The following is a 27,578-nucleotide window of genomic DNA, read 5'->3' as shown; positions in this document are numbered from 1 at the left end:
TTTTAGACAACTTCCTACTGCACCATATGCTCACTAAAGCACAAAACCATGCTGCTATAAATATTATGTACCAGTGCCAAAATTTCAGAGCTTTCTTGTAGATGAAGCATTTAGTCAGATATCTTGTTTCCTTTGTATCTTCAGTGTTGGTGGCCTGCTTGCATCTAAAGGATTGTGGGTAGATAATACCCCCTTTTGGGACCTACCTTTCTTTTTTCACTGAAAAGTTTGGTGCAATTCAATCTTATGTCTGTCAGAAAGGGGAAATGCATATGTGGTAGGCAGATATTATATAAGGAATACCACACAGCCTGTATTTTCTGCCTTTGAGAAACTCATGGTGTATGATCCTATCACATTTGTTTGCCTTTCAACTCAAAAGCACTTGGGCTCAGTGGCCTTAGACTTTTCTTAGAAAATTAGCACTTGAAAGTATTGGCTTGAGGACCAATGACTGCTGATTTTTCTTAATCTGATGTGACCCCTTCATTCAAAAAAGAAAAGAAACATCTCTAAAGAGTGTGTAGAAGGGACATAGTCATCAACCTCTTTAATCTGGTATGGATCTGATGTATCTGTAGTTATAGTCTCAGAGCCCTCGGACTGTCGGTATGATCTTTCCAGTCACTCTAGTAATGCTGTGTGGAAAGCCAATAATGTCCAGGATTCCAGCACATCCAGTCAGACCAGATGCCAGACATTAGCAAAGAAGGGAGAACCCCCACTTTGTTCTGTCTGAGGGATAGGATGGAGTGCCGGATGGAGTGCCTCGAGTTTTGGTAAGAGAAGTAATAGCTAGTTCACTCATACAGGTCTCAACATCAAAATCTTCCGAGCCTAGTTGGCTTGCGACTCCTTACAAAAAGAGAAAAAATAAATAAATATGCCCCCCCCCCAACTACAGCCAGTTTAAAGGGTTCACAAGAGGACTGGCACAACTTTGCCCAGGTCTTCAGGGCTTTCTAATCACTTCAGTCTTCTACCCCAGTGTCTTTTCATTCCAAGAGTAAGGGGTCCCCTCATCCTCTGAAGAGGAGGAGCTCCCTGATAGTGAGGAGGAAGGTCTGGATTATCATCATAAATATCCCATACAAGTCTGAGTCAGAGGAGAATATATCTTCTCTCTCACTTAATGAAGAAATTTCATTTTCAAATACAATTTCTTTAAATGAAAGAATTCTTAAAATTAGAGGAAAGGGAAATTTCAGAAGCAAAGGTAATATACCTTTTGAATCTGGACTCCCCCAGCCTCCTTACCATACCTCCAGTACTTGGGGCATTGGAGGATGCTTTGAATTCATCTTGTGCTGCTTCAGATTCTCAATTTCCATCTTCCAAGGAGCCTGATAGGCAGTATTAACTACCTCATTCCCATTAGTACCTTTTTAGGAATCCTTAGCTAACCTTGTTGTAATTTCTATAGACAATCCTATAATTTAATCATATCATCAAATCATAATTTAATAATCTAATACTGTCCCCAATGAGAAGGACAGTTGGGCATTTGTTAGACATAGGAAGAAGTTATATGCCTCTCCCACTCTTGCTTCCAGGGCAGTCATCTGGCATAGTACCCGCTGTTGTTTCTGTAGCATGTAGCAGCTAGCAGCTCATTTAATACCCTCCTGCTTCATACACTAAAACCTCCCTATCATACTTGGTATTCTCTGCTTCACATGTCACAGATCATTCAATAAAATGCTCCTGTGATGCAGCTGATGCTGCAGACACAGACTTAGTGATGCAAAGGTAGGCCTAGGTCAGTCTCCAGAGTTTTCCAGAGGATGGCACATCTGAAGTATAGAAGCCTCCCCCACTTTAGAAAAATATTTTTTCTTTGACAGTTCATCAGCAGAGGTGCTTGAAAGATTGGAGGAAGAGGTAAATTCAGGGGATAAAACAGCCTTTTCTTTCCCCAGTCACTAAATGCAATAGGAACCATTCTTCAAGCCCTGGGCTTTTCTTAAGAAAACATTTCAAGCCAAGTCAACTACAGTTCAGTAAACAACTATTTAAAAAGCAGGGGCAATGGGACTCAAAAAAAGAAAGGCAATGGATCCCAGGGGTCTTCCAGCACAAAAAGAGTACATGACTACCTTTGCACTTCTAACCTCCACCCACACTCAACCTGGCCATCCTTCAAAACTAGGAAGAAATCAGTTTCTCTCTCTCTCTTTGTCCCTGCACATCTGAAAGAAAATAACAGATATTTGAGTATTAATATAATTCAAGAGAGTTACAAATTATAGTGGGCTTCCCTTCCTCTTCTAGCAGGCATCCTTTGCCTCCAAAATATCAGACTCATTTTTCCTCTCAGATTCTAAACGATATGCTATCTCAAAGTGTTATAGAGCTTGTCTAGAACCTACCCCCCTTCAAAACAGGGAAAGGGTTTGTACTCAAGGATTTTTCTTGTACCACAGAAGGATGGCACTTGGAGACCAGTATTGGATCTTTCAATTCTGAATTCCTTACTCATTATACCAAAGTTGAAGATGTTAACACTTTAATCCTTTTTCTTCTTATGATCAGCTCATTTAAACAAGCTGTACCTCAAAAATGTGTATCACCATATATTCATTTACAAAGGCCACAGGTGATATTTTCAGCTTTGTGTCTGTGTTTATAATTTACACCTTTGCCATTTGGTCTAACTACTGCCTTAAGAGTTTTCACAAAATACCTGGCTCCATTCATTGCCTTCTGCAGACTTCAAGGAATACACATTTTCCCTTACCTGAAAAATGTTCTCATTATAGCAAATTCAAGTGAATCAATCAGGCATCCCTCCTTTTCTCCATACACCTTTTTCAAAGATGAGGTTTTAAATTAAACCTATAAAATCTTCCCTAGTTCTTTCAGAAAGGCTAACCTTTCTGGGATGCCTTCTGGACACCTTCATTATGATAGCTTATCTCCCTCCAGAGAAAGTCTCATTCAGCCATCTTCAGTTCTTGGAACTGGTTCACTTGTTCATTTCCACAACAAGGGATATCCTAAGAATTGTAATTTACATGGCCTCAGCTATCTTCATGGTTCCTCTGGCTAGACTACACATTAGAAATATTCACTGATTTCTCAAATCTGTGTGGATCCAGCACCAGCATCATCTATCCTTTTCTGTTCCATTTCTGAACTTCATAAAATGTAGTTCCTCTTGTGAGATATTTGTGTTCAGATAAGTCCAGGACTCATCCTTTCTCCCCCATTCCAAGTTACCCATCACTGCAAATGCCTCTGACTTTACCCGGGGACTGGTCTCCAAAGGGATCAAAGTTTAAGGAATTTGGGAGCTCCACTTCTGAAAAAAAAAAAAACATTTAAACCTCAAAGAAATTATGTCCCTCATAAAGCAATAAAAGCCTTGAACAAGCTGTGGACCCCATGACCTCTGTTATTAATAAAGTACAGCACCACAGTGATGTGGTCCCTAAACAAACAATTGAGAACCAGGCCTTATCCTTTGTGCAAAGTAGCCATGACTGCCTGTGAGGTGATATGTCAGTGCAATCTCTCCCTTCAGGTAATCTACATTCTGCCAGATCCATTTCAGACTTTCAGGAATGGATGTTAGATCTTCAAGGAGATTGTCCACCTGCGGAGAAATCCCCAAGTAGGCCTGTGTGCCTCCATTTGCAGCAGACAAAGAAGTTCTATGCCAGAATTACTTGCAAACAGGATTAAAAAACATATGTCTTTCTTTCCCATTGATGGAAAGGTTCTTTTATGCCGTCCTCCTTTAATGTGATTACCAGAGTCTTACTAAAGCTAAAGAAGGACTCTCCAAAGATATTTCTGGTAACACTCTTTTAACCCAAACAACATTATTTCTCCCTCCAAATACATCTGATCGGGAATAATTTCCTAAACCTTCCTCACTGAATGGACTTACTCTTACAGGACAAAGGATCTCTCATTCACCCCAACATTCTGAACCTATATATTGATGTAAATTATGTGATTAGACATGTATTCATTTAGAGTCAATAATGGATGAGAAGTACATTTTAAATCTTTTGGCTGTTGCATTGTAAGATTATAACTCTAATGAGTTTTCCATAAAGGTGGTAGGCTTGCCAATAAGGTAATTAATATTCTTTCAAAGAGAAGACAGATTACTTGCATATTGTCAATGAAATGTGATTTTCCCTTTTTGTCTACCTAACAACCACATGACATTTATTCTGATAGCTCTGTGTGTGTTTTCTACACTGGACTGCATTTATTGATTTATATGATATCCAGACTTTGTTATATTCTGCCATGGCAATCTTAATAGACTGACTAATCCAAAGAAGACTTTTGCTTTTGATTCTGACTTGTCTTGGTGGAACTCGCTTATCAATGATGACTGATAAACAATTGCTGAATGTATCAGTTGCAGAGTTAATGTCAGTGCAGTATTTCATGAAAAAAACAACCAATGTTCAGCAGACTTTGACCAAATAGCACAGGTTATAGTCTGAAACACTGAATGCTCATATGAGCAAATGTTTTTATAGGCTATAAATAACAGGGAATGCTCATAAGTTTGAAAGCTGTTTTCAATTAAGTTTTTGCCTCTGGCATCTTGTATGGGATTGTGGTGCAGTGGGATAAGGGAATTTGCCCTTACCCTCAGATCTTGTAGTTGGTATATCTATAATTAGCAGAAGGTGATGGGACACTGCCCCCATATAGGAGGTATATAGGAGGTGCATGGAGGCTTTCCCCTGAACAAAAAAAAAAAAAGAATTTTAATTTTTGTTGTTTTCGATCATTCTACATTCAATCTAAAATTATCTTTCTTTTGATAATCAGCATTCAAATGTTTGGTATTTGATGATATACTCATGACTCCATATGTAGGTTCTTTAAATTTCTGGTAGCAGCCTCTGAAATAGTTAAAGAGGTACATTTATATTTCCAAATAGCATAGGTAGAAATGTATTCAATTTCATGGTTTGGTACTGGATCACAAACTTTTATGTTGTTAGATGTCTAGTTGAAATTCAATTTAGTATATCCCTAGCACTGGTATTGTAGATAACACTGGTAGTTTGTTGCATACCTTGAGTGAACCCAAGAGAAATAATATCATAGGGTAAATCCCACTGCCTGGGTCCCAATGTATATTAAAGTACCCAGAAGTAGTAGTTCATGCACTGTGTTGTTCACTGCAAGCCAGGTTATAGTAAGAGATATAAGTATACAGTCCTCGAGTTTTATATCTATCTGTGCAATATTGAGGAATTTTCCCTCTTCAGCAAGTGTGTTAGGAGGCGGCTTTTTTATAGAGGTTTGATAGCTTGTTATTTTGCACAAAGATAAACACTCCCCCCTCCTCTTTGTTTCGCTTGATCATTTTTGCAAAAGCCATAGCTTGGGATATTAATTTCACAGTTTGATGTATGGGGTTTTAACCATGTTTCTGTCAATACCAGTTCATAAGGTTTAGTGGCTGTTATCCAAGCATGTGTAATCAGGCAATTAACTACTAATGCTCTTATTAATTAGTCAGCAAACCTCAAGCCTTTAGGTTTGTCAGATGACATAAGGAATCTAAGTATGGTTGATTATTATGAGTAGGTTGCCTGAGGTGAGTTATTTCACAAGTGTTCAAGATAATGCCAGTGGTATAGCTTTCTAATGATTATTTTGACTGGTGAACTCCAAAAGAAGGAATTTACCTGTTTCATTTATACATGGTTAAATGTTAGATGATAATGCAATAGTGATTTAAACAAGGTTTTGATGCTACTCACAGTGTTATCTACATGTGAGTAACTTGGGGTGTTCATATGGAAAATCTCTCTTTAAGAGTATTGTCATCATCAGACTCAGTAACATAATATATAAGTAGCATAAGAGTTAATGGCACAATACAAAGATTTGTGGTATTTCTAAACTTTTGATCATCTGGTCAGATTCTCTGCTAAAACGAGAAAAAAATAGGTGTTGACATTTTACAACCTATGGAAAATACTAAGTGTAGTACTCTGTATGTATCTGTGTCTGTATTAGGAAGGCTCAGTAGGGGTAACTATGCAGTGAAGTGATGCTGTCAGAGAATGCTTATTAGAGAGAGAAGTATATGATCATGTGAATGTGCTTAATGGGGGAAATAAGTGTAAAAGGTTATCAGTCTTTTGATGGTAAGTGGTTAGAGTGAGTCAGCAGGATGAACTTTCAGTGCTTGTGGCAAAATAAACTCCAGATATAGTTCCCAACCCCCCAACATTTCTGACAAAGTACTGTGTAGGGATTTCTTTTTTTTTTAATCTGCCAGCTCATTACATTCCCATAAAACATATGCCCTATTACCATCTCTTTCCCATCATACCTTCAGCATTTGCTTTCCACCTGAAGAAAAATTGTCTGAAGGCTGCTTGTAGTATAAAAAATCTATGGAAACACTTTCATGGAAAAATGTTACATCTTCTGGGCTTTGTTGCATACTTAGCAGCCACAAAGATGTAATCCCACCATGCCATTGTAAATTGTCTTTCCATCCTCTCTTCCCAATGTTTCTTAACCTCTTCTGATTGTTTCTTATTGCATATTTTATATGCCCTACTAATTATTCATTTTTAACAGTAGCTTCTCTTCTAGACTCACTTTGCACTCCCCTATCGCTTTCTCTTTGCCTATATTATGTTATCAATATTTGCTTAGTATACACCACTGCCACGTATTATAAAATAACTGATTTTGAGTGGTATCAAATCATTACTCTCAACGTCTTACTTTCAGAATCAGGGATACTTTTTTTTTTAAATATCAGTGCTATTAACTTAAAATATTGACATAATAAGAGTGAAGTAACATGAATTTTCCAAAGTAATTCAGTAATTCTTGTCATGATTTATTAAGTATAATCCACCAAAGTTTTTCACAAAATCACCAGCTTTAAGAGGAATTAGAAGGGTCAGAGCAAAAGTTTAAGCCAGATTAAGGATGACCCTAAAAATCAGGGACAGTTGACAGGTATGGGATTGATCAAAATTCTAAGCTAAAGTCAGGACCTCCCAGAAAATCAGAGATGGATTAAAGGTATGGCCCAGACTCAGTATCCAGGGACAAGCTGAGCAAGCCAGACTGAGGCCATTCTTGTAATGAGTTGTTGTTGATCATCTGATCTCAAAAGGCATACTAAATTAATAAGGCCTGGGCAAAGGATCCAGGAAGAATGTATGTCTAGATACGGGGCATGTGTTCTGCTCGTATGAAATTACTTTAGGGTGTAGCTGATAGCTATTTATATTATTATTTGCATTTTGTTGATTGGATTGGCCTTACTGGGTAAAACCTATTTTTTCAAATGGGACCTGGGGAAAAGCAGGGCAAGTGATAGTACATAAACTTCAGTATAACAGTTGTACAACCCATATTACTGAATGCACTGTACATTAACAGAAGAATGGTACCCACAGAAGATATGCATAGCAGCATATCCTTTTTACTTTGTTAGGGTGTGTTGTTTTTATTAATACTTTTTAGAATGTTTGTATTGACAAATGATGTTTGCTGAATTGAAAGTTGTTTAAAGTATTTTATTTGAATAATTAGATGCAATTATATATATATATATATATATATATATATATATAAAGGATATATATTGGTATCATAACAGAACAGGTATAATTGCAGAACTAATGAAGGAGACATCTTTGACTGGATTCTACTCTCCGACCCCATAAAAATTTATCACCCAGCACCCTCCCTAACACTTTAAGCAATCACCTTCCTGCATTTGTTACTTGTGGTACTCCCTCACTTAACAAAAAAAAATCACTTCAAGCATATTAGGAAACTATCCAGTTTCGACCCACAAACATTCAACCACATCCTTAAAAGCATTAAGTGGAATAATCTCAAAACCCTCCCCTAGGTGATGCTGTGTGCTAGTTTAACTCTACCTTCCTAAAAATATCAGACATCCTTGCACCCCCCTCCCCAAACAAACAGATTAAAGGCAAATCATGCCCTAACTATACCAAGATACTAATGTTAATAAGAGACAAAACCTGGAAACTATGGCAAAAATATAAAAATAATTCTAATCTCCTGAAGTTCAAACAACTCTGCTACCAGGTTAAAAAAACTTATCTCTAAAAATAAGAAAGAACACTTCTTAAAGTTTCAAAATCAACACAAACATAACCCTAAACAATTCTGGTCCTCCAGTGGCACTGTCCTTAACTCAGGCACAAAAAGTAACCCTTGCCCATACTCAGATAAAACACCAGAACAAATAGCAAGCCTCTTTAACTACACTTCATTGACACCATAACTAATATCACATCCAGTTTCTCAGAACCTCTCCCCACAACTAACACTCATGGACAATCTACTCTCTGTCAACACAAACAGCCCCAGTTTCCACTCCTCACTACAAACATTCTAGGTCAATCCACCCTCTCCAACACACATGGTCTCAGTCCCCCACAATCACATACACAAACATAACAATATCCAATTCCTTCCCAGAAATCACACTCACAACCATCCCAACCTCAACCATAAAAAGACTACTGCTAAAACTAAAACCAAGTTCCAATGCTGCAGATGGTTTACCTAGAGAGTACCTAAAAATCGTTGCAGAAGCTTATTGCCTACCGCATTTGGATACTCATTAACAAATAGATCCATCTAAGAATCCCATGTACCCAAACTCTGGAAAAAAGCATATCTCTTACCTCTCCACAATGGGGGTACTTCTATCGATATTTCCATCTTCCACCCCATTGCTTTTCTATCCCCATTCTCAAAACTCTTAGAAAAATGTATATACATGTAATGTCTACATTTTCTTCTCAACAATCAAGTCCTTTCAAATGCAACCTGGTTTCAGACCAGGCCACAGTACTTCAACTGCCTTAATATCCTTTATGGACATAGTTAATAAAGCTTGTAACTCTGGTAAGATTGTCTCCACTCTATATCTGGACTGCTCTAAGGCCTTTGATACAATCTCTCACTCACTCCTTCTTTCACAGCTTTCTAACACTGGTCTATCTACATGTCCTCTCAACTGGTCCAAAAGCTACTTATCTGACAGACGACATGCTGTAAAATGGAAACACTCTGTTTCCCCGTATAGCCACAACCCCACTGGAGTTCCACAAGTCAACATATTAGGACTTTTATTGTTTAATATTTTTATCAAAAAACCTTAACTCATCATTTCACCATTGTTCACATGTGCAATATGCTGACTACACTGTTATATACTCTGCTGATAACTCAATACAACTTCAACAAGTCACTCAATCTACATTTTCTGCCATAGAGACATGGCTCCACAATAACCATCTGTCTCTAAACCCATATAAAACCAAGCTTATAATATTCACTCCAAAGAAAAATACCTCCTTCAACAAATCACAATTTAATATACTCTCCCTGAGCAACACAAAAATTTAAATAGTTACCCACACCAAAATGGTGGAAGTTGTAATTGATGAAAACTTAAAATTCCATCTACACATACAAAACAATATCAGTAAGACACATAAAAAATTAGGCATCCTTTATATACATAAACATTTCCTTTTTCTCCCTACAAAGCAATTACTCACTACGGTGCCCCATTGCTAACCAACCTCCAACCCTCACTCAAAACTAAGTTAGAGGTATGCTATAACAAAATATCCAAATTCATAACAAACACCCACCTTTTCAATCATCACTGCACACCCCTAAAACATTAAATTGGCTAGAATCCCCCCACTTCCTCACCTATCTACAACTAACTACTGCACAAAAATTACTTACTAAACCTCAGGATTGCCCTGCCCTAAATTCCTTATTCTCCAACTACAATCCAACTAGATCCCTAAGATCACAAAACCAACACTTTCTGCAAATTCACAAACCCAAACTAACTGCTGGTCAGCTACTATACTCCTGGACAATAGCTAAAACCTGGAACAACTTTCCTCTATCTATTCATACCACACAAAGGTCTGTTTCCTTCAAAAGAGCTCTTTGTAATTGCCTCCGCTCTTTCTGGATCTGCAACTGTACTAAGTCTCCTCCATCCATAACATAGTTAATTTCTTCCTATCTTACCTCATTTCTTCTGTATTTCACTAACATTCTACCCTGTGCTTATATCTACTAGACCACCCTACTATACTCTCTCTCTCCTTTTTGTATTCACTATCAACTTTCTCCCCAGCCCTTCTTCTCTCTCTTATTCTTACCCCAGTCCTTTCAAGCTAAATCTACCACTATTTTCCTTTCTTTCCCCTTGCCTCCTCTCTTATCTTCCAAACTATCCTGCTAATACCCTATAATAAACTTTCTTCAATATTACTAGTCTTAATGTGATTGTTACTAGTCTCTTAATATTACTGAAGCCTTGAAATACTGCTATAATTTGTTGCTAAGCATTGATATAAAGTCTTCATGTTCAACTATGTTAACTATACCTACATTACTTTGTATTTAAACTTATCTTGGATTTATGCATTTTCTAAATGTGCTACTTTGTATTAAGTTTATATTTTCATCTTTTCTATATTCCAAATGCATTTCATGGAGCTTTTCTCCCTGGGCCTCCACTGAAAATGAGCTCTGCTTGGCCCGGTGGACTATCCTTGTAAACAAATGCCAATAAAAATATAAGTAAATAAATGTGCAAGTAACTAGTCACTAGATCTTCAGAAGGTGATTGTCAGGGGTAGCAGACTGAGTGATGGAATAATCTCACCTATCTGCTGTCGATTTTATTGATCATCAAGATAGACTCTAGATGATGGTAGGCTACCGTTCTGCAAGGTCCTTGTTAGGTGACAACTTTAGTAATGTACAGAATTCTGACATTATATTAAGTAAGAGAAATGTAATTGCATGACAGAATTCACAGAAAATCAATTAAATACATATAATGAAAAAAATGAACTGTGATTGAAGGAGATTAACATTTTCAGTTCAGAAATAGAGAGGTAATGATAACATGATACAACAGCAGCTGAAAGACTAGGCTGTGTTCCACATAAGCAGTTTAGGGAGAGATTTTAATGTCTTGAACTTGACTGCAGATACTATGGATTGGAGGGGACAGAAAAATCAAATTGTTGGCACCAAGTTCATGTCATTGATTCATTAGTTTTCTAGTACCCTATTCATTCCATTTAGGAGTGCTGGAGAGCCAGCTCATATTCCATCATTCAACAAGCATAAGACGAAGAATCAGTCCTGAGAGGTACACCAGTCCCACACACACACACACACACAGACACACACATATCTATATATATATATATATATATATATATATATATATATATATATATATATATATACACACACACACACACACATATATATATAGTGGCAAATTAGAGGCTCACCAGTTTGCCTGTGAGCCTGTCTTGAGCAAAAATAAAGAACCCGGTAAAAACCCAAATGGACACATGCAATATGGAAGTCTCCCATACTGGTTACTGAACAAGACAGCCAAGCATTTTTAGCCTTGTTTATGGAAAGGGTTGATGTCTGGAATTAATTATTGTATGAGTAGTGGAGAAACAATCCATCAATGCATTTAAAAGTGCTTGTGTTAAGTAGGGGATAGTGTGGTAGTGAATAAGGAAAAAGGAGTGAGATTTGTAATGAATGGACAAACTCTAAAAATATATTGTCCTCTTTTGCAGTCATTAAAATGAAATGAAATACACCTTAGAACAACAAGTGCATCATGTTACTTATCTGTTCAAGGAGTACATCAAAGCTGTGTTGTTTGTATGAAGTACAAAGTTAGTTCTCACAACATATTTCTGCATGTTACTCAGGATATTGGATTTGTTATACTACTCATTTCACTGGTCACTTCCATAATTCTGGTTTAAAGACTGTTGATTTATTTCTAAAAGTGTGCAACTTTACTCTAAGACCATGTTTCATTTATATAATGAAGGGAATGAAAAAGGGTTTACCGCAAAGTTTAATTAGCTCTACACTATCTCATACAAAACATTTTACCACCAACAAAGTCAAATCAATATGTCTCCTTTTACTGAGAAATATTTAAAGTAGTCATACATGTAAGATGAAAACAGATTAAATGTTACTCCTTAAGTTATGCAATGTTGATGTCAAAGTGGCAAAAAAATAGTGTAAAAAAAGTACTAGGACCACATGATGATGAGTCTGCTGCCAATGCGAGACTTGACAAACATGGCTGCAGCTGAAAGACTAGGTAGTCTTCTACCAGGGAAATAATGTGAGTAGTGATAGTATTCAGGTTGCATTACTGGTCATAGTCATGAAAGAGCTGATCAAAATGAACACTAAACAAAGTAGTCCTAGGAGATTAACTGTAGCACATTTGTCTTTGGTGAAGAAGGGATTGGGTTCTATTTTCACATCTGCTAGTTGATTTCATTTTTCATTACTAATACTGCAGTACGGCATTGGGGAAGGGTGTTTCTGAACTCCTGCATGTACTGTTCTTTGAATAAAACATTAAAGCAAGGTCCCATCTGCCTGAGTTGGTGGATGTAAGAGATCCCGTGACACATATCAAAAAGAGTAGAGGTTCTTTATTAGACATCACCTCTTCTTTTATTTTACATAAAAACTTAAATATCACATACTTTACATACTAATATTAAAAAAAATCAAACAATAATTATACAAATTAAAAATAATTAAAAATATATGCATAACTTCCTACACTCAAAATGACAGTTCCACATTCCTGTGACCAAAAACTTTTCCACTTACCCTGCCTACCCATTTTACTACAAGCAAAACTTTATTCTTCTACAAATGTTTGTTATATCCCACACTTTATTAAATAAAATTGCCTTACTTCTTGCTTGCCAAATTTGGAACACAGCTACCATACATATTTTATCTTTCCTGTTTTGTGTTTTCTCTTCCTCTTGTTTATGATATCCATATACAATATTTTCCATCTTTTTCTCTTCCAACCCTCTTTGTTTTATCAATACCTCGCATAAACTTTTTCTCTAGTACATTCCAAAAAAAAAATCAAGTTCCAGTGTTTCCACTTCTTTACACTTTGAACATATCCTGTATTCTATGACTTTATATTTCATTTCTCTCTTAACTGGTAACTTTTTAATCCTCAGGTTACATGTGAAATCTTGTTCTCCTTCCTGTACTCTAATTTTTTTATTCTATTTTTAGTTGCTTCCTTCAATTCCCCCCTAAGGTTCTCCCATGAATTTACATAAAAATCTCCACATAATTTGGTCATACTTTATTTTCCTCTTTTGTGACAACTTTTCAACATCTATTTTCCATTCCATTTTTTTCTTACATTCATTCCCCCTTTCTTTTCCATTTTTTCATTATCCTTTTTTCATTCCTTCCCATAACTCCATATATCTACTTTCAGTTATTTTTATCACTAGACTTTCTTTGTTATACTTTGTAAATTTCAAAATTTTATGCACACCTAATGAGGCTAAAAATACAATTTGATTCTTCAGGTTTAAACTTTCTTTCTTTCTCTATTTTATTACAGACTCTACCCATCTTCACCAGGTTCATTCTCAACCCCCAGTTAAAAACTAATCACTTTCTGTAATATTTCTTTTTACAGTTCTCCTTGGATAAGTCATGATTGATCCTAAATATCCTAATGTCCATGTAATGTATAGCTGTTAATCAAATAAAGTGTTGTTTCATTAAAATTAAATTAAAGGATTTCCATAATCTGCTTGTTTCCTGTACTCCCTCTATAGTTTCTTTCCATTGTTTTTTTTTTTCATATCTTAACTTCCGAAGTCTATTCCTAGAATTTCTATTTCTTTATTCCTAAAATAAAATCCGGCTATTTCTCCAAATTGTTTACTTTTGTCTTTAAGTCTCAAGCCTACCTACTCTAGAAATTTGTTACAGCCGCATGTCTTTACAGCAAAATTTCCATATCAGCTATATGTCCCCAACCATCTGTCCCTGCAATGAAATATCTCATATCCATTAATTATGCTTTAACAAAATAGGAAAGTCTAAAAAAGGAAAAATAAAGTTAATGTAATGATCTTGTCTTGGGATAATGGGGATGTAAAAGTGTACTGATCACATTACATGCAGAATTAAAAGATAATACCCCCTGTTTTAATAGAGGTAGATGTTTTTGCTGGTAGCTCTAGCTTTAGCTACAGACAGTTTTTAAATAAATACTCTCAAACAACAAGATAAAAGTATGAAAAACACAAAAATAATTATTTCTTGCATTTGCAAAGTTATTAGGTATTTATTTTTCCATTACCAATTGTTATTAGTTAAAGACAAGTAGCAAAGAGGAGCAAGCAATTAATCATGAGAGGTCTGACCAGGGTGTTCCAAGGGAAATTTACAAGTTTTTTTTTTTTTGCATTTGTGAACTAGCTAGCTGTTTTTTAATTCCATTTCCAAAATCTGTTGAAGACCATGAGTTTTCAGGGGCAAGCAATTAATCAGAAAATAAATGAATAGGATGTTCTGGGAGAAATATACAAGTTATTATATTTTTAACTCTTATTGGGAAAATAGCAAATGGTTCAGTGAATAAAAATGAAGTTTGAAATTATGAAAAGTAAATATTCATATAAGTAATAATCTCCACAGCAGCATTAATTATAACATTTTACAATTTAATTTATTTTTAAGGGTAGCCACTGCACCTTTTCTTAAGGCTAAAAATTAAAGTTTACTGAAAGCATACGAGTTGATCCAGTGTTGTGTATTTTTGTCTGATTCATCCCTTGAGTTGTTGGAAATGACCTGAACTGACCTAACCACCTTTCTGTGAAACTATGGATTTGACACACTGACTCCTCCCCTACCCATATTTCCCTCCTTTGCACTGAAGTACCTCAGATGTTGCTTGCTGCCTGAGTTTTCAGATGTGTTTCCTAGGGTTATGAATTTGTCAAGGATGAGTGACAGTTTTCCTCCTTAAAATAATATATTTTTTTCATTCCCTTCTTTTTTTCTAGTTAGTGCAAAAATGTCTATAGCATTAGAGTAGGTTTTTAGTGATAGTTGATATTTATAAGGTTTTCAAAGTGTGCTGTATTTTTTGTGTATTGTTTTTGGCTTGAGTAGATAGTTAGATAAGTAGTTTTTCATAGTAACTTTTAGAGAAGAATAGTTGCAAATTATTTATGGTATTTTTTTCTATATTGTCTGACAAAATCCAAACTTTTAAGAAGTTTCATGACCTGTGGACATAAAATTCCATCTCAAGACCAACACTCTTTATGTGTTTATTGTTTGGGCATGGCCCACCTTGATGTTAACTGTTAGATTTGTCCCTCTTTTGGGACTAGGATACAATGACAAGTTAATTCTAAAAGGCTTCCTACCCCATCAGACAAGGTCTACTTCTCAATCTTCCACAGCAGGCACCAGCATAACCATGCATCAACATGCTTACATGCTTGTAAATTATTTTTTTCGAAGGTTTTAAGATGTCTTTCATCAGTACCCTATTTGATGGTTCTATGCTTTTTGGACCAAAAGATAAAGAAATTAGAAGAACACGGTGGCAAAAATCCTGTCTGGCATTGGGATCCACTCCCCCCACCACTACCACCACTCAAATGATGTTATATAGGAACAAAAGGAGGGGTAGGGAGATGTGGTTCAGAAAGGTATCACTGGGACACTCCTAGAGACAGGCCCCCTGGGGCAGTAGGTGAGGCAACTCAAATTGACATCATCCTAGGGGCAGAGGCAGACTGTATAACCAGGGTTTTGGTCCCATAACCAAGAAACTCTACCAGTGTTCCTGAAGAGTTACCCAGCTGCTGCACTTTGGAGGCAGTCTGGGGGTACTTATCCTTACACCCATAAGTCTGGCAAAATATTAAAAAGGGTTCATGGGTGTTAAGGATAATTACCAGAGGTTATTCCACTCCCTTTTCTTATCTCCAAATAAGAGAGAAAAGATTCCCAGTGTTCCACTCATTTGCTTGGAATCTGCAGCAACAGAGGCTTTCAAGCTATTAGGAAAAATAGTCATCCAACAGGTCCTCTGAGACGAATAAGGATCCATAGTATATTCAAGTTCCAAAAAAAGGCAGGAGACCTCAGGCCCATTTTGGATCTCAGCCATCTCAGTCAATTTATATGTCAGACAAAGTTTCAGATGGTAAGGTGCAGTCCATATTGCCTTCTCTGAGAAAGGATGATTGGATGTGCTCTGTAGATCTCCAGGATGCCTACTATCACATAAAAACAGAAAGGTGATCCAGGAGATTTCTCCCTTTCTGGCTGCAAGCCAAGCATTTTCAGTTCAGAGCATTGCCTTTCAGTCTCACTGCAGGGCCCCGGGTGTTCATGAAAGATATGCCAGTAGTAGCAGCTTATCTATGACTGCATTGGCTCCTCACCGTTACTTCCAGGGATCTTCTAGCTCAACATTGGGAACTCTTGCTCTACCTCCACCTTATACAGAAACTGGCGATCACAGTCAATCAGTTCAAAAGTCAGCTGTCACCCACTCAGCACATAGAGAGTTTATCAGATGTCACCTCAGCATGGTCCTTAAATTGCCAGGCTTCCAAGCACCAGTATACTATCTCTTCTTCTACTGACCCCACAGGTCATTCAGAATCCCTTTCCTCAGCCAAGTTTAATCCTTCATGCGCTAGGCTTGATAGCCTCTATGATTTTGTTAGTTCCCCTGGCTAGATACCACATGAGAGTACTCCAGAGGACCCTCTCACTTCTGTGGTCGCAAAGTTTTCACCCACTCCATACCAAGATTCACCTTATACAAGTTTTCAGAGATAATGTTAAATGGTAGATAACCTCTCTCTCAGTTACAGAAGGAAGAACTTTTTGCCCATCGAATCCTCAGGTCATACTAACCACAGACACTTTCTTTCTGGTTTGGGGAGACATTTGAGGAGAAGACAGTTCAAGATGCTTGGTCAACCCTAGAGGCCAACCTTTACGTTAACGTCTTGGAAATGAGAACTTTCCTCCAAGTTGTGGGCATTCCAGCACTCCCTCACCAGACAGGCAACATAGCAGTAGACTGGTATAACAACAAATGGGGGTGGGACCCAATCACACCCACTTTTTCAGAATGCCATAAGACTGTGACAATAGGCAGTGTCTTCCCATAATTTTCTCAAAGTAATGCACATCCTGGGATGTCAAATGTACTAGTGGACAAATTGAGTAGATTAGGTCTACTGCCTCAAGAGTGGTCCTTCCATCAGACAGTGGCAACACACATTTTCAGCTGCTGGGGCCAGCCTTACTGTGATCAGTTTGCCTCGTACCTAAACAACAATATTTGATTGCACTGCATCTTTCAAATTATGCAAGCTGTTAATGAGTTCATTTTAAGAATTAGCTCTTATAAATTGTTTTAAATCCTCTATCACTATTGTGCCACAAATACAATTTGCAGATAAGAGTAAAAAAAAGCACAGTCCATATTTCCTTGCATTCTGTTTTGTGGGAGGCAAATGCTAAGGCAAAAGCTCACTATCACAAAAACAAGAAAATTATACAATTACTTAACTGTTTCCACAAATTGTTCTTTTCTTGTTCTAATTTTATGTATTGCAATATCTGTAGCAGACAAGCCAACATAAGATCTGGGTGGTGCTTTTATAGTAAGCTGAATCTGTTCTCCAGGTTTGTGAGCAATAGTATAATCCTTCTGCAGTAAAAGCTGAAAGTTAGAGAAAAAAAAAGTCAGCATTCATCTCAAAGCTACACATTTGAATTGTGTTAATAGTGACTTTTTGCAATTTTCCATGTAAGACGTTATCTTTACTAGAAATAATGTACAATACAATGAATAGTCTGCTTAGTAATATTATTTAAAACCAAATATTTTAGTTAGTGCACAGCCAAAGATCAATGTAGAAAGAAGCATAACCATAACTTATTAAAAGAAGTTAGATTATAGAATAAAATAAGGAAAGTAAATCTTTATAACATTTCTAAAGTTTCTTAAATTTTATATTGCTAAAGAACAATACTGTGACTTCTAGCTATCACAACAAAACCACATTGTTTAGCAAGTAGTGCATTTTTTTCATTAAATGCCTATATGTTTTGTGTGTGTGTGTGTGTGTGCCTGTGTGTGTGTCTGTGTTTTATGTACTTGTATGTGTGTGTGTCAATTGTGTTACTGTTTATCAGTTGAATTCTACCCGATCAATTTAGAATCCCCTCCTTATCTCTCTACACAGTCAATATTTTGGTATTCTAGTCACACTCCACTAATCTGAATAGCAGAATGAGGGTTGCATATTATAGGAGAAGGAGCATTTTTACATTGGAGGTTAAAGCTACAGGTGTTGATATTAAACAGACATGTATTAGTTTTTAATGTAATTTGATTTTAAATGATTTATACAGTTTGCTGCTGAAACAACATCTGAAATTGATTTTGAACTGCTGCAGCATAAATAAATCTTGTTTATTTAAATAATCACATATGAAGAAATGTTGTCCCATGTTTTATCATAAGTTTACATGAGCACAATTAGAAGTAGTGACTAGTTTGTTGTAGAAGTAGTGACTAGTAAATTCTCATAAATGCAAAGTTAGGCCAAGAACATTACTTCTATAGGGCCAGATAACATACCAACCTGCCTGCTGACCAGCCTGAAATATGACTTGTCTGATCCCCTACTGAAGGTATTCAATATCAGTCTCAAAATAGGCTTCAGGCCAGATGAATGGAAACCAGCCACAGTCATTCCCTTGTGCAATGGTAGAGCTTTAACAGTCCAGGTAATTATAGACCCATAAGTCTGACCAGTCAAATCTTCAAGGCTATGGAAAGGATCATTATGGGATCAATAAATAAGAATATAGGTAATCTACAATCCAACCCAGTTTGGTTTTATTGAGGATATGTTTTGCTACTTATCTTGGCCTACTTCTTAAAGAAAAAGTTACTAAGGCAATGGACAAGTGCACATATATATAGACCTCACAAAGGCATTCAATACCATCCCATACTCAAGTATCATAGATACACTATCCTAGCTAAATTTCAATCATTATGTAATGTGGATAGCAAGCTTGCTGTCAAATAGAACCCAGGAAGTCAGTGTGGATGGCTTTACCGCCTCAAAAAGACCTGCTGTTAGCAGTGTATATCCTAGGTTTCAGTCCTTGGGCCACTCCTCTTTGGCATTTACGTATTGGAGGTCAAAGCTAATGTTAAGGATTTGTGACTGACCAAGTCTGAAGGTGACTTGGTGCCATCATATATTCCCTCGAGTATGCCAAGATCTTCATAGTGGGTCTGTCCTGAACAAATATCATGTGTCAAAGCCATAGACTAAAACTAAATGCTGAGAAGTGTATAATCATATCCATTGGCAAGCCTGACTCTCCCTTGTGACTATCACAGTGACAGCATACCCCTGAAAATTGATCCCTTGGTTTAGGATCTGGTAACCTAAGCTGACAATAAACTGTCCTTTGATCATCATGTAGCCACTGTTATAAGAATGTCTTTTTTCATCACATAGCTTATATCTAAAGATATTGCATCCATATCCAGGGATGTAATCATTCTAAAAAAAAAGAAAAGACCAATGGTTAGACCACAGCTGAAGATAAAAATGGAATAATCCAAGTCAGGAAATAAATCACTTACAGCTTCACAGTAGTGCCCTTTATAAAACCAAAAGTTGTAACTGAGATGTAGTAGTCAAGGTAGGAAACGGTTCACTTGCAGTTTCACACCACTTTATTAAACAAGAGTAAGCGCTTTCGCGATCTAAGTCAGCTGATCGCTTCTTCAGACTCATAAAAACAGTTAAAACATTGGTATTTAAAATATGGTTCAACCAATGAAAACACATATGGAACTATGACATAGACTAATTAAAATTGCATACATCAGTACATTAATTTGCCTTATATTCTGCATAAGATGAAATAAAATATACATATAACAGACACATTTTATGTAATAATCCATATTACTTAATGTTGTAGTGGTCTGGATTTTAAAAAAGATTTCAAGGAAACAGCATTGTTCAATCCAGTAGACCTATCTGCCTGAAGTAGTAAAATCCATCTTTGTTCGGCTTCCTCTACCTTATTCCTTATATCACCTCCCCTCTTACTTTTATTTATTATTTCTAAAACCATGAAATTAAAAATATGTTTCCTATCTTCTTCTTCCACATGTTTTGCTAAAGCACTTGTGTCTTTTTTATTTCTTATATCTCTAAGGTGTTCAAGGATACGTTCCTTTAGACACCTATTGGTTTTGCCTATATAAAAGGCATGACAGACAGTGCAGAAGCTGAAATAAACCAAATTTTGTGTTCTGCAGTCAGCATAAAAATCTATATCAATTATAAATCCTAGTGTAGGATGTTTATATGTAGATTTATTATATAAATAGTCACATGCTGTACAATTTCTGCAAGGAAAAGTCCCCTGCCTATCAGACAGGATCATTCTTTCATTGTTTCTGGATTTGTAACATAGTTGCCTTTTTAAGGACCTCTTATTTCTAAAAGAAAAGCTGGGTCTATCTTCTAACAATTCTCTCAAGTCAGGATCCGACAATAAAACATTCCAATTCTTTTCAAAAATATTACAGAACCTTCTGATGTCACTTGAATAAGTTATAGGGAATCTAACTTTAAAATCATGACCTTCCTTGCTTTTAACATCTTCTATAGTATTTGAGAAGAGCGGTTTACATCTCCCATCCCTATTTTCAATGGTATATTTAGAGCTTTCATTTATGTCTTTCTTACTATAACCTCTGTTTAAGAAGTCTTTCTCTAATATAGTCATTGTCTTCACAAAGCCTTCATCTGTATTATGTAAGTGGCTTCTTCTCATATATTGTCCTTTCACTACATTTTTGTGTACAAATGTTGGATGCATACTAGTCTTATGTAAGATACTATTTCTCCATGTAGATTTTCTATACATACCTGTTGTAAGTTCGTCTAATGTTGTCTTCTTAACCAAAACATCTAGGAACTCAATAGAGTCCCTGGAATGTTGACTAGTGAATCTTAAAAATTCAGTGGTGCTACGTAAGTACTCCACCATCTCTTGCAACTCTTCACTAGTACCATCCCATAACAGGAAGACGTCATCTACAAAACGTATATACCATACAATTTTGCCAGCATATTTATTGCTAGCACTTAATACATGATCTTTTTCCCATGCAGCCAATGCTAAGTTGGTGTAGCTGTTGGCACAAGCTGTACCCATTGCTACACCAACTTTCTGCAGATAAAACTTGTCATTGAATATAAAGACATTATTTTCTAGGACAATATCGAGCAACTCACATATCAAATTAATCTTAGTGCTTTGAAAAACTTGTTTCAAGGTCAGAATATCACGTATTTTCTCAATATCCCATTTATTCGGTATCGCTGTGAACAGTGAAGTGACATCCATTGTCACAAACATATAATTTCTATTAATATTCCTGGTCTTATTATATAACAGTCGCAGAAATGCCTTTGTATCCCTTAGTATAGTCTCACATGATTTTAGGACTATTTGTAAATTTTGTTCAATATAAATTGAGATGGCTTCTGTGGCCCATCCTTTACTGGATACAATAGGTCTCATAGGGGGCTGTGTGATGTCTTTGTGAATTTTAGGTAGACCATAAATAATGGGTATAGTTGGATGTTCTATCTGAAAGTAGTCAAACAATTCCTCTGATATATAATTAGTAATCAATAAGTCAAAAATATATACAGATATCCTGTCAATTATACCTTGTACTTGTCTCTCATTTAGTTCAACATAAGTATCTGTATCATTCAAAAGTTCCATCATTTTCTTGTAATAAAAACCTTATCCATTACTACTACACTGCCCCCTTGTCAGCAGGCCTAATTTCAATGCTGTGAGAATCCTTTAGTTCTGACAGTGCTTCAGTTTCTGATTTACTCAAGTTATAAAATCTAGGTGGAAGATTTTTAGCATGCATCTCTCTAATTTCATGTTCACACACATTAGTGAAAGTTTCAACTGTGGGATGTATCTTGGGTACAAAGGCACTAGGTTGTTTAAACATATTATCAAATACATTTCTTTTAAACATGGTTTTAAGTGTTAGGTTACGAGAAAATAACTTCAGCTCTTTTAATAAATCAGTTAATACTGTTTTCTGTGCTGGAATAAAGTTCAGGCCTCTATTTAACAACGAGGTTTGTGCATCAGTTAAAGAAAAGCTGTAATCATTCTACTCTACTCATCACTTACTAGGCTGAGTATAATGTCCCTTTTGGTATGCACCTATCCAAATACCTAAATCATTAAAACTATGCAGAGTGTCTGAAAGTCTTGCCTCTCTCGTCTCAGTATCTTATAGGCTACTGAGATGTGACCTCTGCTTTGTATATAGAACTTCAACAGACCCTGTTCTGTAAGACCTCTTAAACATTCACAAGTCCAATGATATCATAAACAGCTGTTCAAGAGGATCTTAATCTCTTTTGCAAAATAAATAGAACATGTTAGAGGGCTAGGTTTGTTTCACTGAGACTACTACATCTATGGAATAGTCTTCTATTTATTTATTGACCGGGGAAGTTCACTGGGTTCAACGACCCATTTTTAGTGGAGGCCCGGGCAGAAAAGCTCCATACAATCACATACATTTTTACATAACATCACCTTAAATTTGACAGTCAAGAAAGTTTTTAGATAATACAAACTGAAGTAGATATACAAGACAAATACATATTATAGAGGTATACAATACAATAAAATAAACCCAGTGTGTTAAATTTTTTAGCAATTCTGTTTGTATATTCTCATAAGTAATCAATTCTGTTTATTCAGCCACAGAAGTAAAGAAAGCAAAAGAGATTTGATATGAAGACAGCGTACATTGCAACTATTTTAAGTTAGTAAATGTATTTGTAGTGTATAGTGACCAAAACATTTAAGGTGGTTTAATCATATGACTACAAGAACAGACAAGGTTTTTGAGATAGTGTTATTTTGGTGCAAATTTAAATGTTTTTAAAGAGTCTAGTTGAGTAATAGAGAGAGGGAGCACATTCCAAAGTTTGGCAATGGTGTGGGAATAGAGACATTGTCCAGCTCTTTTGTTGGGTTTTGTTATGGTTAAGAGACGTTTGTTAGAGGACCTAAGATGCCGAGTAGGGGTGTATGTTTGTATTATAGTTTGAAGGGATGGGCAGTAGTTTGGATTATTTATTAGTTTGTCGGTGAGAGTAAGTTGGGAGTAATGTAGTTAATGAGGGAAGTCAAACTAGTTTATAGATTTAATGGCCTGGCAATGATGTATGCAAGTTGGCATGTTGGAGACAAACTTAGCTATTTTATATTAGCATGACTGCAGTTTGTTCAGGAGAGATATGTGTAGGTTAGTGAAAATGGGGCAACCATAGAGGAGGGAGGGTAGAAGTAGACTATTAGCTAGTTTCAGCTTGGTAGACTTGTCCAAATAGAGTTTATGCCTATAGAGTTTGCCAAGCTTAAAATGAGTCTTTATGAGTTGGCTGAGTATATGATTCACAAAGAATAGTTTGTCATTAATTGTGATTCCAAGTAATTTGGCTGTTTTTACAATTTCAATTTCTGTATTGTTTTGAGAGAATATTTTAAAGTCTAGAGTTTGAAGTTTGGTTGTGAAAAGTAAAAGTTTTGATTTTTGGGGATTCAGTAGCAGTTGAGCTTCGTTAAGCCAGGATTCGATGGAAGTAAATGCATTTTGTGTTAACTTTAGGAGATCTGAGGTGTTGTTAGAGGATGCAGTTATAGTTGAATCATCTATGTATTGAATGAGTGTACTTTGCAGGGATGCTTTATGGAGATTATTAATAAATATGTTAAAAAGCAAGGGCTCAAGAATAGATCTACTCCACGTAAAGCAAAGTAGTTCTGTTATGCAATTCAAATATAGTTGTTTGAATGAATGGGTAGCAATAAATTTACCCCCAGTTTAGCACCCCTACCCCTCAAGGATAGGGGAAACATAAATACCCTTACTTATCTTTGTTGAGTCCATCTCTGGGTTATTTGTATGCAAAATATAAGAGCTAAAGATTACCATGGGAATGGTAGGCTAGGCTTCTTAAGATCTTCACAAATCAGTAGCCTAGTACGTACCTATGAACTCAAGTGAGCATTTGTAGGCACTTCATTTTATTAATAATAATAATAATAATAATAATAATAACTCTCCAGGCACAGACAATTGTGTTCCAGAGAAATCATATGTTATTAAGTCCACTATGGGTCAGAGAAACTGCTTTCAGAACTCACTTTGGGGAATCACCTCTCAATTGTGATTTACCCTGTAATATCCTTATGTGTATTGCTCTGCTCAGGCTTGCCATCTAACATTCCAATTCTATTCCCAAATTCAGTTCTGTGATGTTACAAATACAAACACATATATTTATAGGCTTGCCTTATTTGTGGTTATATTATAAGCAGCATCTGGAGCATTTCTCCCTGGGCCTCCGCTGAAAACAGACTCTGTGGAACCTAGTCGGACATTCCCGGTCAACAAATGTTAAATAAAAATAAAAAATAAATAAAATGACATCCTAATGGTGTCCACTTTCACTTCCTATATTTCAGTCATTAGAGTAATCAGTGTACACATTTCACCTATTTCTCTTTGTGATGGAGAAACTGAACAGTAAATGAATGCAAAACTTTGAAACTTATTTTGCAGAGGGTCCCAGTCTATTACAGAATGTACAAACTCACTACTTCCTTTCAAGCTACTGTTTTTGACATCTACAATTTTAGTATTGTTATATTATATGGGGGAGAAATGAACATTTTATAACACAGATTTATTTTTGTACTTGCAGCATAAGCTAGAATAGATAAAACATTGGTGGAACTGCAACTCGTAATAGGCAGCTCAATTTAGATTTTTGTTTTCTGACTTGAATTATTGTCTCACTGGTAAGAACATGTGTAAAAGACATTCCTCTTGCAACTCACATTTGAGGAGGCTTATGTAGCTGACATAAGGGCATTGTTAAGAGGTCGTGTCATTTGCATTGATACTACACAGGAAATGTGAATAATAAAAGGTGATAAAGGTGGTAGTGTTGTCATTATGAACACTTTCTAGAAATTTAGACAACATGTTAAGTTTACCTGGAGATGTAAAAGCATATAAGAAATGTGCGTATGCAAGACTACACACAATCCCCCAGAGGGGATCTTGGCAAATATATATAAAAATAGGGTAACAACATTATGCTTTCTGACAGGGATGTATTTTCTTCTACATCCCCATATCACATTACCTTTTCTTGCTGTTTTGTCACATTGCCTGCTTGCCTTTAGATCACTTGATTATGAACAGCTCAAGTCTCTTTCCACCTTTGCTTTGGCTACCAATTTCCCTCCAGCAATGAACTATTTTTGTGGGTTAAAAACCACCAAGGAAATCATTGCACAAGCAGTATGCAGGCAATAAGAGCCAGTGAGCCCTGAAATAATCCAATGTGTGCTTTAAAATCAAGTCAACACATCCAATTCAGTACAAGGATGCTTTCTTTATTCAGACAAACAAAAAGGTATAAGCGTTTTTTTTCCAAAAATTAAAGCAGGAACTACATCAGATACAAGGAAATTAAGGAAGGAAACTGTTTTACATAGGAAATCTTACATGATATCACTTCCTGGAATAATGAATACCACTCCCAAGTCTGAAACACTACACATGATTGTGTAATCATAAAACAGTATAAATATCAAAATATAAAACTACATATAAAAACTGATTGTGCAAATGTCAACACCCTAACTATATATTATAAACACAAGCATAAATATGTAAGTATGCATATATATAAAAATGCTTCTAAGATGCTTTTAAAAAATATATATATTATATATGTGTATATATATATATATATATATATATATATATATATATATATATGTATATAAAAACATATATATATATATATATATATATATAAAACATATAAATATAATATGCATACAGTTAAAAATCCATTAGGAACAAATGAATACATTTCATGTACATATACATCCAACAGGTATGAAGGCTATTTATAAACAACATTTTTGTACCAAATCCATACAATTGATGTAGTAGATTTATATTCTGTCATCCCACATTCCATAGGGAAGGAACAGTTTTGTGATTATTTGTTTTCTAAGGGAATACCCCAGGACAAAATCAATATGTACAAACAGATTTTGGATATGGTGCTGAGAAGAAACTTTATCTTGTTCGACAATCAGTATCATTTACAAACACAAGGGGTTGCTATGGGTTCAGCATGTAGGGGGCTGTATGCCAATATTGTCATGTTGGAATGGGAAAAACGTACTTTGAAACAATCAGCATATTTCCGATTCTGTAATACTTACATGAGGTATTTGGATATATAGTGTTAATGCATGTGAAATTTCCTGTCTTGATGTTCTGTTAAAGAAAGATCTGGAAGAACAGAGATTTGTGGCTGAAATTTTCAGAAAATAAACCTATTCCAATAGATTTCTGCATTTCGACAGCTGCCACCTATTCACTCACAAATGTACAGTTATTAAGGGGCAATTTGTTATTGCAGCATGCATGGTGACAACTTGGACAGGTTTTACCAGGGAATGTCTTAACTTGAAGGAAATGTTCTTGAGACGAGGTTACCCCCCCCCCAATTTAATTGACAATATCATGAAGGAGATTAGTGAGAAAAGACAATGTGGGTATTTTGCACCAATTTTGGGCACCCCTAATTCTGACCATCCTAATTTAACAGGGTTGAATATAACTGAAACAGTCACGGACAATGTTGTGAATGACCAAACAATTGTCCATAACCAGGAAACATATAGAGGGCACAATTCCTCTGGGTCTGAAGTAACTAATTACCACACAAGTTTTTCAACTGTCTTCTCAAATGACACATACACCATTAAAGATATTATGTGTAAGAATTGGAATTTGTTGAGTAGTGACAGAGAATGTTTTAAAATCTTAGGAGAAAAACCTGTGTGTGTTTTCAAGAAGGGTCCTACCTAAAGAACATTTTCGAACATAATAATGATGGAATCTATAGGAAGGGTCAGATGATTTAGTATGGGGCATGTAAATTTTGTCCTTTCATTTTGGAAGTCAGTGAATATGAAATTAATAGAACGAAAATAAAAAGTACCTGAGATGTGTAGTTGTCTAACTGAAAGAGTAGTCTGTTGTGCTATATGTTCCATTTGTCCATGTTTTTATGTGAGGAAGATGGAACGTAAGCTTAAAAATAGGATCAGCGAGCACCTTAGGAATATAAGAAGTCCAAAAAAGACATAATGGGGGGGGCAGTCTGGCCATATTTACTCAAAAAAGCTGAGTTGCTATGGCAATTACGACTTGATGCCACCCACTGTTGAGGCTTAAATGACAACCTTTCTATAAGCAATCTGCTTAAATTGAGGGCTCTTGATAGGTGAAACATTCCCTTTAGATATGGATTTGGTATAAAAATGTTTAAAAATGGCCTTCATACCTTTTGGATGTATATGTACATGAAATGTTTTCATTTGTTCCTAATGGATTTCTAACTGTATGCATATTTTATTTATATGTTTTATATATATATATATATATGTATATATATATA

General features: G+C 35.8%; 1 protein-coding gene across 1 annotated transcript in view; it reads right to left on the bottom strand.

Moving 5' to 3' along the window:
• C5 (complement C5) overlaps positions 1–27,578 on the bottom strand; it is a 1,726,304-nt gene that overhangs the window by 1,201,517 nt on the left and 497,209 nt on the right. The window contains exon 14 of the mRNA XM_044057986.1: positions 17,489–17,641. Coding sequence (XP_043913921.1) covers positions 17,489–17,641 — 153 coding nt within the window. The remainder of the gene's footprint in view (positions 1–17,488; positions 17,642–27,578) is intronic.

This window comes from Protopterus annectens, chromosome 16.part0 (genome assembly GCF_019279795.1).
Source record: "Protopterus annectens isolate FY-2018-M chromosome 16.part0, PAN1.0, whole genome shotgun sequence".
Classification (NCBI taxonomy): Eukaryota; Metazoa; Chordata; order Ceratodontiformes; family Protopteridae; genus Protopterus; species Protopterus annectens.
This window is presented reverse-complemented; position numbering and strand designations above follow the sequence as displayed.